This window comes from Psittacula echo, assembly GCF_963264785.1.
Source record: "Psittacula echo genome assembly, chromosome: 2".
Taxonomy (NCBI): Eukaryota; Metazoa; Chordata; class Aves; order Psittaciformes; family Psittacidae; genus Psittacula; species Psittacula echo.
In genome coordinates this window covers 116,314,395-116,328,974 of record NC_137737.1, presented here as the reverse complement: position 1 = coordinate 116,328,974, position 14,580 = coordinate 116,314,395, and the positions used below count along the sequence as shown (strand labels likewise).

At 36.5% G+C, this 14,580-nt stretch overlaps 1 protein-coding gene across 5 annotated transcripts in view; it reads left to right on the top strand.

Annotated features, from left to right (window-relative positions):
• NOL4 (nucleolar protein 4) overlaps positions 1 to 14,580 on the top strand; it is a gene marked incomplete at both ends in the record, with an annotated part of 200,612 nt that overhangs the window by 149,474 nt on the left and 36,558 nt on the right. For 3 of the 5 annotated variants that reach the window (XM_080611782.1, XM_080611781.1, XM_080611783.1), the window contains 2 exons: positions 4,458 to 4,637; positions 5,382 to 5,573. In XM_080611782.1, coding sequence (XP_080467908.1) covers positions 4,458 to 4,637; positions 5,382 to 5,573 — 372 coding nt within the window. The remainder of the gene's footprint in view (positions 1 to 4,457; positions 4,638 to 5,381; positions 5,574 to 14,580) is intronic. The other 2 variants (XM_080611785.1, XM_080611784.1) reach the window with 1 other exon arrangement.

The window sequence follows — 14,580 nt, the reverse complement described above, 5'->3', positions numbered from 1 at the left end:
GAAGCCTCCTGCAATGAGTTCATATGGCACCATCCTCCAAACCATGTCTGATGGCCATAAACGAGTGTCTGACCCTATCAGGCACTAGGGCACAATGGTAGATTTATATTTATATGTTCTGGATTACTTTTGCTTTATTGCTCACAAAATAACAGTGTGACTTCTGTTGGCAACTGTAGGGTTTCTGCTTTACTGTCTTTTGCATATATGGGGTATTCTTTTATCTTGCAAATAAACTGGTAACTTTTTTCTTCTGTAAGCATAGTAGAAAGTAGTCAAGCAATAAATTAATATGTTTTGCACAGAAAGGCCTCAAATGGAATACACTTTGGAGTTTTGGGAGTTGGTTTTTGAGAAAGTTTCAGACCAAATGAAGAACATCTAGAGCAGGCCAGTCAGAATGATTATGAAATCAGTATGACGAATTACGAAATTTATCACACTATGAATCATACATTTCACAGTATGAATTAATTTACTGGGAAGAGAAGATTGAGGGTAAGGGACACAATAACAGTCTTCAAATGTCTGAAAGATCATTGTAAAAAGGGAAGAGAATGCTTTATTCTCCATGTACACCTGTTCTCTATTGTGATACATGGTGGATAGCTGAAAAAGAAATAGGCTTAGTACTGTCTGTGAAAGTCAGAGGTGGGTGTTAAGAATATTTTAATAATTCTGAAATCAGTGAAACTTTGATGCAAATTATCTGGGGCATATATGGCAACTCTGTCTTGGGAAGTCTTCAGATAACAACCAGAGAGACAGTGGTCAGGAATGACCTTCTGACCTTGTTCTGTGGCAGCAAGATGAACTAGGTAAGACTGTGATGTCCTTCCAGGTCTTTTATTATATGATTTGACCCTTACCTTCCGGTCACTTTTGTTGCTGACTTTTTATGTATTGGTAAGATGCTGATATTTCTTGTCACAAGCTCTTGAATGCAGGTTTTTAGGCAAGAAAATTTACTTTCTTTTTTTATGAAGCAGATGTGTCTGATGTTATTGCAAGGAAGAGATTAGAATAATGAATTTGGAACCTTCAGAAAAAGGCAAGGACAAAGTGGCCAAAATATATCTATCAACATCTCAGTATTTTATGACAACTTTATAATCATCTATGTGTTTGGCGGAGGCAATACTCTTGGCCTTAGCCTTGGCCTCATTTGTTCTCCTTGAATAATTTCTTATTTTACATTGCTGTCGCTTTCTTTTCCAACACACGTTTGTTAAGCACAAAGGTTTCACCCATAAAACGTTTTATGTCTATTAATGCTTCCACTCCATGAGTGCTTAAATCTTGCATTGCTGTCAAGAGAGACATATATGCTCCCTCTATCCATTCTGTGTTCACACTGTCCTGTCAGCACAAGGCTTTGTGTTTTCAGGTGGTAAACTGGAGCCAAGGACTGATCCTGGTCTTACCCAGACCGACAAAATTAAGAAAATCAAACCAAATGCGAACCATTTTAACCAGAATCACTTCTTCAGTCTGCAAGACCATAAAAATGTATGTGTTAAGGGCTGCACAGGAATCTGAATGAGCTGGTTCCTGTCTGGCAAAAGTGAGAGCAGCTTTTTGAAAGGCTAGTGCAAGACCTAAAATTGGGGAACAGGTACCAAGGACAAGTTGTCTTCTGCTGTCCTACTCCATGTTTGTTTAGCACTGCAGCTGCCTAATAGAGTACCAAAAGCAAACGCTTATCAGCTTTTGCAAAATTGCAGAGTCAGCATAAGTGAAAGTCTGTTGCTTCTTTAACTCTATATTCATCTATATAGAAATACAAAAAGGTAGAAATTTTATTTTTAACTGAGATTTTGTAGCCTCTTTCACCATTTTGCTGACACAACAGCTAGGAACAAACCCACTTTTTTTCCTGATACTGTACACAGTCTTCAAATCCATGATGAATAAACATGGATTCCTGCTACGCAACTTCCTCAGAGTATGTTGTTCTCCATGGTTCATTTAGGATGCTAAAATTGTTTGTGAAATAAATATTTTGGAGAAGACATTGGACAAGCCTCTCTATACAATGCTTTCTTTGAAAAATTTTTGAGAGACATAGCTAATACATTTTGGCCTGAATTTCTTCCCTTCACAAAAGCAGATCTCAGTCCTGGTGTGTAATTTATGATCTTGGCATCCAGCCCAAACATATGTACATACTGAAATCAGTTTTGCATCTGTTTAACTTTATGCACATGAGTAGTCTAATTGGATTTAGTCTGATGAAATTACTCATGCAAAATCAAGTGTTTGCAGAACAAGGATTTCAGACACTAGGGTTCTTCAGGGCAGTAGTTTCTAGAGCTTTATATTGTGCCTAGCTCGTGAAATGGCTTTTTGATTATGTAGAAGCACTGTGCATGTTGTATAGCTGTAGAACGACATGAAATTAAGAAGTACAAAAGAACAAGTCTTGCAGTATAGGTCAGATCTTCTACTGTGTAGCACTTGGGCACAATTACAATGATTGTAACAATTAATTGTAACTTTATTAAAAAGAAAAAAAAATTCTGGGTACCTTTTAAGGATCAAGGATAATAACTCTTATTCCTTCATCACAGGCTATCAGGCTGCAGCTGTTGGCCTTCTGATAGCCATTGGCGAGATAATTTACTGTTGCTTATATATGCTAGGCACTCTGATAAGTTATAACTGTCATCTCCTATCAGGATGGAAATATATTCTTCTGGAGCCTGACAATTCAATGGGTTCAACACCTCCTGCAAGGAAGAGTTATTTGAATAGGCAGCAGTGTAGATATTCATCATCTTCCCACAACAAAATATCTGTGTCATGAAAAGAAACAGGGTTTTATGCTGCTCTCCCATGTCTTATCTTCCCATGCCATCATATGTCTGCCTGGCTAATCTCTTGCCTCCTAACTATGCTGTCATGGGCTGTAGGAGGAGGTGATGCTGAGCTTCCTATTTGTTGAAGGTGTTTGTATACAGAAGCTTTCTCTTCTGTTTTCTTTTGATGTTTTCTTATTTTCTGATGTCTGCTATAAGGGTCTAGGGAATGGAGAGTGGTCTACAGAGTGAAGAGACTCAGGGGGATGAGAGAGGCAAAAAGATCTGATGTTAGGAGTGTTAGAGATTAAAAAGTGGAACTCCAGGGAAATTATACTGTGAGAAGATAGTCTGGGGAGGATAGATAAAAAAAGAAAGACTTAGAGTATCAGTGCTGTTAAGGCAAGGCAAGGAAATTTATGAGATTGACTTCACAACTGATGGTGTAATGAGGGCCAACATAAGATGGAAATTAAAATAGGGAAAGAAAAACATTGGAGTAAGCATATACAGCAAGAAGTATACCTGAAAGACAAATAGTTTTGTTGGCCTTTCCCTCCTATCTCACTGTCCAGTGACATTCTGTGAATGGTGAAAACACCCTGAAATAAAGACAATTTTAGGAAGCTCAGTGTGTATGTGAAGTTCATGTTGCACCTAATTCAGAGCTCTCTGAAGTTAATAGACTACAGTGTGCTTTAAAGCAAGAGAGGAAAATACTGAAATATTACAGGATTAAAATATTATAGAAGTAAAACTGCTCTGAATTACCTAAATGTGAATCTGATGGCCCTGGAAAAGATGCTCTCTGATACTTTTGTGTGGTTACGGGAAAGCTTTGATCTTAAAGTGCTAAGTTGTAGAAGGCTTTTTATAACTGAAGTCTTTTTGTGGCCTGCAATTTGACGTGTATGCAGAGGAAACAGGTAACTGAATTCTTGATATTGCAAGGGAAAATGCACAGTATTGATTTTTGGCAATTGAAAATGTTTTGGTCCTACAAATGGATACCTTTTAATGAGATGGTCATCTGTTTTATCCAGCAAGCTGATTTTCTGCTTAGGGTAAAGTTCGGAGTGCTGATATGCAAAGAGAAAAATGGGTTTATTATATGATTTTCAGAAAAGCGTTCAAAATGTTAACAAACCTACACATCTCTAATTCACTCTGAGGTTTTGCAAGTGAAACTAGAACACAGCTCTTGATAATATTTCATATTGATTGGATGAATATCAATGTTTCCTACTTAAATCCTCTTTGCCTTAAAATGTGTAATTTTTAATCCTTTAGAGTTTTGTGCAAATCAGCTGCCCCTTATTTACATATTGGCTAATACAAAGAAGTTTGTATTTGTAAGAAATTCCTGTATGCAGTACTTAGACAAGGCTGTATGGCAAAGATCTCATGTTAAATGTAATTATTATAGGTAATCCATTTGTTAATTGATTTACTGAATTTGCAGCTGGTCACATTTTTTTGAAGTTCTGAAATTAATATTATTGTGAATTGTTTGCTTTTATAAGGATTATGAGCTCCTTGCGTTGAACAAAGAATAAAAAGAAATAATGGAATTCTTAAATATTTATAAAGCATTTTTGATGAGTAGACCTTATTTCCATGGTGAATTTTTACGAACATACCCTTTTTGTCTATTTTCAGTCCCCTGCACATAGCTATTCAAGCTATGACTCTGGGAAGAATGAGAGTGTAGGCAGAGGTGCTGAAGATCTGTCTTTGAATCGAGGAGATGAGGATGAAGATGACCATGATGAGCAGGAAGATCCTGAGAAGGTTAATGAATCAGATGGGGTAGAAGCTGAGCGACTGAAAGCTTTCAATGTAAGTCCTGTTGCACTCATTGTCTTGTTTAGTTCTGCTATTCATTTGATATTGTCTTTTGTGGGTAAGTTTGACAATATTAAGGGCACGTTAACTGAATTTGTAGGATTTATTTAATTATTATTTTAATGCACATTAAGCTCTTGCCAACAGATGACAGATTTATTGTGTTTTATTTAGATTGTTAAGGCAGAATGACATCCTTACCAAGTGAGGAAAACAAAGCTTTGTTCTGTATGTATGTGCGCACACCTGTGTGTGTGGATGTGTGTATATGCATGTTCACCCATTGAATGGAAAGGGGCTGTAGCCAGTATATTAGAAGACCATCATCCAGTGGTCAACTGTTCTCTATTGCCTTCCCAATATATGTAATTATGCATGAAAACACAAGCAATTGTTCAAACAAAGAAAAAGTGAGAGTCAGTTCAATAAAATGATTAGCAATCACAACTTATTGTTAATAATGAAACTTAAGTAGTGCCTATTTTCACAATCTGTTCTGGTTTATCTCACAAATTCTGTATCCTATAGACTATTCTTCTCCTGTCTTTTTTTTTTTCTTAATCAGCCCCCCTGAAATAACCCTTTATAGAACTGTTTGCTTAATATTTCTGGCTTCCCATTACAAAGCTCTTCAGTGGATAGAAAAAATGTCTTCCTATCAGTAATCAAGACAGGAAGCTAGGAAGAGAAGAGAGCTGCCCTCCAAACCCATCTCCTCTGTCTCCCTCTTGCCAACAGATGTTTGTCAGGCTGTTTGTAGATGAAAACTTGGACCGAATGGTCCCAATCTCTAAGCAGCCCAAAGAAAAGATCCAGGCTATCATTGACTCATGCAGGCGACAATTCCCTGAGTATCAAGAGCGTGCCAGAAAACGCATACGTACTTACCTCAAGTCCTGCAGGCGGATGAAAAGAAGTGGTTTTGAGATGGTGAGTTTTGATTTAAAACCCAGCCCTAGTTTCCATCAAAACCCCATATGTAAATCCATGGCACTATTTTGTTTTCATCTTAGTGTCTTTTTTTTGTTCATTTATTTTTTTGGTAATACCAGGTCAGAGGTTTCTTTTTCCTTCCTTCATTCTTCCTGAATTTATTCCCTTTGTTCACTGGTTTAAAATGCTTTGAGACACTAAAGTTCACAAGATGAGCTAGTATGGATGTATAGGAAAAGAAGAAGAAAGCCAGATGTAAGGAAGTAAACCAAATGATGGTGTATATAGTGACTTATTTCCTACTTTATGTTACAGTTAGAGATTTTTGCCTGGAAAAGTCTTGCAGTAAGATGGATTTTTCTTTAAAATGCCTCTGCTAACTGGATTTCTGTGAACTCTGTAAAAATTAGATCCTGCTAGAGAGATGCTATAATCAAGAAAATGCCCAGTGTAGTAACATCACACTGGCAATGGTTTTGGCTTTAGATTTGTTTCTTGTAGATGTTAGCCTATTACTTCTTAGTGAAAATTGCTCCTTTGAAATCTTTTAGTTGACATATAGGTGTTCAAAAAACATTAAATGGTTTTAAAACGGACATCAGACTTTCAGTACGAGCATCTCAATGGTTTGGTAATTTTAATTGAACCAAACCCCATGAAAATTATAATTGTATTCAACTGTCACTGTTTTCAGACATTAATATTTTAATATTACTCAGTACCAAAAGAATGGGTAAATAATAAGTCTTCTAATTAATTGGTAGCTTCATTATCTCTAAGCCCCTTTGGTGTGTCCCAAACCCAGGAAAGTCAGAAGAAATTAGGTAGCTACACATCTTGTGTTTGATATGTCTTAGCTGTAACTCTGGCCTTTAGATTACAATAAAACCACCTCATCATTACAAATAGATATCATTTAGTGATTAAACATATCATCATTTTTTTTAATGAATCATCTGCAAACCCATTGATTACATTAAAAAATTACTGGAGATGATTGAATTTTACTGTTTCTCTCTTTTTCTCTGTCTTTCTCTTTCCTGCAGTCTTTGCAGAATATTTGTGATTTCCGTATGTTGTTTAAGATGTTAGCTGGCAGTTTTAAGAACAAAGGTTCAGGTTTATTTGTAGGATAAGACTGGATAACACAAAAGAAAAGACAAATTAAATTTTTGTATGTATTTGTGTTTCTAGTCAACTGCATGGTTTTATGATTTGAAACATTCAGATAACACTGTCTTTAAACAATGGAAACACAGATGAAGGAAGACAGGTAGAATAAAGGACATCTGTATAGATAGAAGTGCCAAAGATTGACTGGTGGAGTACATGTCAGATTGTATAGCCTTGCAAAATGAAGGAAGAAAAAACAGAACGTAAATATTTTCTATGATACACTAAGTAGCATCAAATTGCATCTACTCGCTCTAGCTGAAAATAATCCAGCAATATCAAGTTCAGCTTTCATGATGCCAAATATTTTTATTTTGCTGTACTTCCAATTGAAAAAAAAAAAAAAAAAAAAGCTGATGCGTGCAAGTCCCCTCACTGTTCCAGTTTATGGCCTCATTACTGTCATTATTCACACTGATGAGCAGTTATGTAAACTAGCTCATTTTTTGTCATCTGAAAGACTTGCACAACTGTTTCGCAATCTGAATAAGGGGCTTACAGTATGACCCATAAGAGCTAGATTGGCTTGACTTCAGTGCACATTTGCAAATGTTACTTTCATATGAATACAAGTTGCAGGAACAAATTTATTCCTGGGAGGGGAAAAGGAGAAGAGATCTAAATAGGCAGTCTTTATAGTTCAGAAATATTCCCTATTTTTATAATGTTCTATGACAGTTTATGATGGGCTTTATTTCCTTTTAAACAAACAAATTACCCTCTAAAATACTGACTTTGCTGCCCATGAATGGAAGTGACAAGGCACTGGAGCTCATGCCAGAGATTTCAGTCCTCTTGGGCCTGAAGGCAAATCTGTCTGGCTTCCTCATTTGAGCCAAAGACTGTCCAAACCCTTTGCGGCAGCTCCTATTAACTTCGTAAGACAATAAGTGGTGTTTTATCTTTATGTCTTGAATAATTCTGAAATTTATTATGTATCCATTTGTTGGTTTTAATTATTTTCTGATGTCTAAATTACTGTATCAGCATCTCCTGATCATAACCACTTTTAAAAAATGCTACCATGGACAGAGGCACTTAACTGTATGATTATTTTAAATGTACTTACCATTTTGATAGTGGAAAAGAATCACTTTGTCTGTATAATAACATTTGTTCAAAACAATAATGAAGGGACATGCTGGTGTTGATGTGAGTAAGACGCTACCCTCAAATATAGCAAAATAGGATAATGATCTCCTCAGGAGCAATAGTGCTACCGTTGTTATATTAAATAGGATGTCAAATAATAATCTCCACAGGAGATGTCTTTTACTGTAGACATACTAAACACAAGTTTTTCATTTTGTTCAGGTTCAGAATGCTGCATTTTGAGCACCTAGTTGCAAGAGAAAAAGAGAAGAATCTTATAGCATATGACAGTTCAGACTGTGTGTGGAACAGTGCAGCTATCTACAGCATCATTGTAAAGTGAAGAGAAGATGTAAACACTAAGTTAAATTAGTGTAAGACAGCATGGTAAAGATGAAAAAACCATGCCTGAAGCCTGCTTCTGTCAGTTATTTGCCATCTGTAATCCAAATGACAGTTCTTGTTGTATAACAGGCCAATTCTAGCTCTGAGGGAATGGGAAAGGCTCAGTCTCATGTGCATTCATATTGTTAATTAATGTGTTTCTTAGTATTAATATTTTTAAGAGATTGCTTGTAGTTACTCAGCTTCTAGTTATGACAGATAGTTGTCCATGGATTCCAAGACAGCTGGCTTAGCTTCCTGTTACGAATATTCCTTTGAGGACTTCCCTTTCTACGTTGGAAATGCTTTCCCCGTCTGACTGTTTAGCTTTTAATTGTGCCGTTTTCCTTCTGACACAAGCATATCCCTCAACAAGACACTGTCAAAGTTTTCCTCATGAATTGTAAAATTGCTTTTCTCCTCCCAGTGTCTCTTGCTTATGGACTGTTGAAAATGATCTCTTACTAAGTTCTGTGGTCTTGCTCAGAATCTTTCATTGTGAGGGATCTCTAGGTTGTGCTTCCACCTGTGCTATGCTGTAGCACCTTGTGAATCTTATGGTGTTCTTAAAGAAAACCTTTTTCTTTTCATTAGCCCATAAGCAAGAAAAAAAATCATATTACTTCTTCTTTCTCAAGGACTGATATTACTACGGTTAGAGTTTTGTGACCTATGTATGCGATACAAGAGAAATTTTCTCCCTAAAATGGTCAACTGACCTGTTTCACCAAAGTTTTTATAAACCATCCTTTAGATTTGTCCCAGCCTCTGCATTTATAGAAAACTGTCAATTAAGTAAAAGATAGTTGACAGCTGCTGAGGATATGTGGTATGTATCTATTTAGTTACAGTCCAGAAAAAAATTTAGATGCTAGAAATAATCAAATGTGGTTGAATTGACTTAATTAGATTTTCTTTCTACTATCTATTTTCATCTTCATGATCTCCTGTCATCAGTCTCATAGTGTTCAGTGTGAAACTGCAGCTTATAGTACCTTTTTCTATGGGCATCCCAATTCAAGAGCAAGGTCTTAAACTCTCACAAAGAGATTCTTCCTTTTCTAAAGCAAAAGGAAATCCTTCTTCCTAGGCACTATTGTAACACAAAGCAATAGTATCAAAGTGTTCTTATTCATCAGAGAGAAAAGACTAGTCATAAATGCTTTTCATTGTCCCAAGACCAGCTTAGATGCGTCAGAGAAGAATCACACTATGCCTGAAGACAGTTCCTCAGTTAAATCCCGGTGTTCATCCCAGCTCCTTCTGTCCTATTGTCAGCCTCAGTAACAGATAACTATATCTTTCACCACTTTTATTATTTGGTTGTGCCAAATGGCTGTAAAAGGTGTTTTAACAATTTGCAGCTGTGGACATGTCAACCAAGGTGCTTTAAATGTGTATATAGTGGCTTGAAGTGCTTCTATATTGTGATTGAGTAACTTTCAGTGGTGACTGGTTTTCAGAAGGTCATATGTTTTCTGAAATCTTCTTGAGATAGGTATCTAGCCTCTGTTTTTAACTTTTAGCTTTAGAGAGAGGAGACTTTCACTATTTACTGAATTTAATGCTTAATAGTCCAGCTGCCCTTGCAGTCACATGGCTTTTCAATCCTCCAGGTCTTTTATGCCTGGAAAGGTCATGAGCATTTTCAGGAAGTTGAAGGTTTGTGAATCCAGGGATGCATACCTAATCTTGATTTATAAGCTGGGAAGCATTAAGAAAATTATCATAAGAACAGTTATATGAAGATCTACAAATAATAATAGAGTTGCTGCTTTATACTATACCCCAAATTCTGTTGATCAGTCACTTACCTTTAAGTATTTCACTGTTGGTTGACAGTCGTTAGCTTATGTAAGTCTGATGGGCAACCTGGTTGAAAAGGGTAAAGCTGCTCTCTGTCAAACTTTGACTTTTCCCATTATGTCTCAGATATCCTTAAAAATAAATAAATACTAGAAACAAGTTTCCCTAAGGCTCTAAAATATCATTCTACCTTCTCCCTGAATAGGCATATGATTTTTAAGAACTGCTTTTTAAATCTGTCTCATGTACCTTTTGCTTTTCAAAAAGTATTGCAAGTATAGGCAATTTTGGAAGAAGGTAAATTTTTTTCCAGTAATCTTATAGAAAGTGATGAAGCTAGCTTTGAAAAAGGCGTGATATTTGGGAAAAGAGTGAAAACTAAAAAATGAAGAATACCTTACAACCTGAGACTAAGTAGTCTTCTACATTCTGTGACAGGAAAAGATAGAAATGCATTTTTAAATTGAATTTACAAGAAAGACAATCCCCTCCAAAATGGCAATAAGTTCTGATATAGAGAAACACCCCACCTTTCTTACGAGGGAAAAAAAAAGAAAAATCTGGGGTAAACGTATTTTCACCCTGATTACTTGTATGCTTGAAATAAGAAAAAGAGTAGTAAATATGTAAGTTTTTTCTTATGCTGAGATTCTGACTTAGGCTGAAACCTCTGTTGCGGTGTTGCTTGATTAGCTAGTTTGTGCCAATAGCTTAAGGATACAGAGCTAGTTCAATGTATTTGGAGAAAACAGGAAGTGCTGTTAAATCAGACTCAGTTTTTCCTAGTCCTCTGGAATTTTTCTAGTAAACTGTTGTTATTGGAGTGTCCAACCCATTCCCCACCTAGTTCAGAAAGAGTTAGATCAGCATGAAGTGGGGTTCTCTGTCTCTCTGAAATACTACATAAATTTGGGATAGAAGTAACATTACCCAAGTTTTCTAGAGAGATTGGGTGACTTGGGTTCCCTCAGCAATCAGTGCCTCATATGTAGGTACAGCAGCAGCAGCAAGGTGATTCATTGGAATGTGTCACTTGCTTAACTTTTAGACAGGAATATGGATATGTTAAGACATACATGGATATATTTAGGTGTTGTCATAATCAAGGTGCAACACACGATGTTTCAATTAGATGTACTCTAAAGATGAAAACTTTAGAAAGTGATGTGAACATCACTGAACATTTTTAAATGCCTCTTCTGTCATTCAAGAAAAAAACTCTGGTTATTTATTTGAATTCCTTAGTAGGTGTTAACAATTCAGTTTTTACCATAAGACTGCAAGACTGAGCAAAATACATCAAAACCCAGCATGAAATATGTTGCTACAAGCATTAAAGTGCCTGTGTGGTTGCTCAGATTTCATGATGCTGTACTAACAATTATAAAAGAGCATCCAATAGAGTGCAGTACTGTACTTCAGTCTGTACATTTGAAAATACGTCTGTGGAAAGGCTTCTAAACTCTTTGTTACTGTGCAGTGTAGGACAGTTCTGTCATACATTTCTCTGCAGTATACTGAGTAAAAAAATCTCATTTGAAGATAATGTGTACCATGTCTTGTAATGTGTTTTGGATGATTTCTATGAAAAAAAAATACTATTTAGGTATTGCATGCCGTTATAAGTATGTTTGGGGTTTTAATTCACTGTGTTAGATCTTAATAAATTATTATGAAAGTGATGGATGTGGCATATTTACGATATTTCATTTTGGAAATGAACTAGTCTTATGGTACCTGAGGAAAAAGCTTACATGCAGGAGACCACTAGGGAGTATCACTTTGTTAGGAGCCCAATGTGCAAAGAAATGCTTAGTGATACCTCTGGAAAAACTCAGTTACTGACAGTGAGACATCTTAGACATTCTTTTCAGATGCTCAATCACTTTGGAAAACTTGAAACTATTTGTTTTCAAGCTTGAGTAATAGTTATAATATGCTCTTATTCACACATTTATATTAGAGTTCATATATCTTCTCCCAAGTAACAAGCATTAGGACAAAAGAAAATGCCCTCAAGTTGCATCAGTTGGGGTTTATATTTAATATCTGGAAAAATTTCTTCACCAAAAGGGTTGTCAGGCATTAGAACAGGCTGGCCAGGGAAGGGGTTGAGTGCCCAGACTGGAGGTATTTAAAAAACATGTAGATGTGACAATTAGTGACATGGTATAGTAGAGGACTTGACAGTGCAGGGTTAATGGTTAGCCTCGATGATCTTAAAGGTCTTTTCCAACCTAAATGATTCTATGATTTATATTAGCGTCTCTATAAACCAAGTGAAGTAACTTCTGTGTTTATGTGCTAGCACATTATACTGAAAGATCTCATTTTCAGTGTTAACTGGCCTAAACTAGAAAGTGGTATTTATGCACAAATGTCAGGTTACAAAATTTACCATTTTAACAGGTGTTCATGTGTGCCCATTATCTGACATAATAGATAGCTATATATTTTCAGAACCAAATCAGACTGGTGTAACTTGTGTAACTGGTGTAACAGCACCTAGATCATACAATCCTGTATGACAACTCTGGCCTTTATTCATAAGTAAATACTGGATCTCACAGAAAATGACAAGGTAGTAACTTTAGAGACAACAGATCTCTAACTACAGGAGGACAGCATGTACCGCAGATTGCAAACTTCTTTTTGGTGAATATGCTACTCCTAGTGGTTTAGACTGAAATATAATTCACCTATTCTATCAATATTTGGTATATTTATACCAGAAATGTGCATTTGGAATTAGAACTTAGCAAGTTTTTAGAAATACCATATAGAAATACAGGAATTGTGTGAGTATGCCAAAAAGGATATTTTATGTTTCCCATGAAGATGCTGCAAAGGTGCCTCACTTTAAACAGAGGACCAGGTGATACTGTATACAGCTGCTGTACTGCAAATGGGTATTTTACAGCATATTGAAAGTACTAGTCTCTTATGTTGAGGAATCAGAGATTGTACTAATAAAGATAACTTCTAGAGAATCTGGGCCAAGGATTTATTTCTTATTTCAACTACTAAAAAGTCAGCAAACTTGCAGCCACCTTGCAGGTCTACTCCATAACTCCAGAAAGGCTTGTTGTAAGATGCTTTGACTGTTAAGAGCTGGATCCAAAGACCACCAAAGCTGTGGAAGGATCTTCATTAGCTTCAATGTTCTTTAAAGCAGATCAACAGTTATTTGACTACAAAGAAGTGTTTGCTAATTTGGTTTTTCATTGAGAAATCTGCAAAAGTGTATCTGTCAATAATTCAGACACTCTTCAGAGAGAGATAAGGAGATGAGTGTATGAAGTCTTCATATCAGATTTCACAAAAATGATTTATCTTAAAACCATGCAAAACATCCTGTGCAATGTGATGGTTAAGTGTGCTTGTTGCTTTGTCATCATCATCATCTACAGGCTCTCTGGTGGTCTAAAGAATCAGGCTTAAATTACCTTGAAATGCAGTTTCAAATATGAGAAGACTGGAGGTGGTTGGTCATCTCCCTTGGGCTATCAAAGGAATTTCGACCACTTACTGAATGTCAGTCACTTCAAGAGATGTTAAAAACGGAGGCATCCACATGTGCATGATGAAATCTAGCAGGTTTTCCTTACATTTTTTGTAGAAATACTCTTCACCTACATCACATTGGAGACTCAATGTTAGTTGCATACCAGCTGAAGAGAGGTACAAAACCAAAACCAACATGTGTTCAAAACATGGTTGCTTGAGTGCAGTCACAAGCAATATCATGTTTCTGAGTACATACAAAAGAATTCTGTATACTGCTGCTATGTGATGGACAAGGCATATAGTCTTCTCAGAAAGCCTGTATTAAGCTCTTTAGCAAATTCCCGAGTTTTATTCATCTCTTCACCTGAAAGTTACTATAACACTTTCAAATTACTCTTTTCTATCTGTCATTGATTCAAAATCACAAAAATGCTTTTCCTGCCTTCTGATTTTGCCATGTGAGTCACTTGTTTCAGTAGTCTAAAGTTTAGAGGCTTGCTTCTTATCTGTTGTTTTACACATGGGTAATCACAGTATAGTTATTTCCTGCCTTACGTCATGGTGAAGTGAAGAAATACCAGATTGGGGCTGTGAATGTTATGTATCAAACAACACTAGGTACATTCTGCCAGTTAAAGATGGTGGGGAATTTTTTAATGACCTTTTCTTTTTTCCCTTTAAGGAATGTTAGTTTGTCAAGGGCTTTCTGTTTTGACATACTCCAGTAAAATGAAAACTGGTTTCCTGCTAGTCCAGTCGGCAGGTTGTGGATCCACGGATTGTGTAGGAGCCTGAGAGCCATTGGCAATAAGGACTTCTTGGCTCCCACATTTCCTGCCATAGTCCCAAACATGCAGCAACTGGCACTCAGCTCCTAGCTCTGCAGAGAGGATCCTGAGAACCTAGAAAATGCTGCTTTGGCTGAGATCTGCAGGCTCTTTTCTGCAGAGTTGAATGAGGTTGCCTTAGCCATTTTTCCTCAGGCCTTTGTGTCTCACCCTTGGATAGGGAGTTGAGGAATATTCAGAACCTCACAAGCACT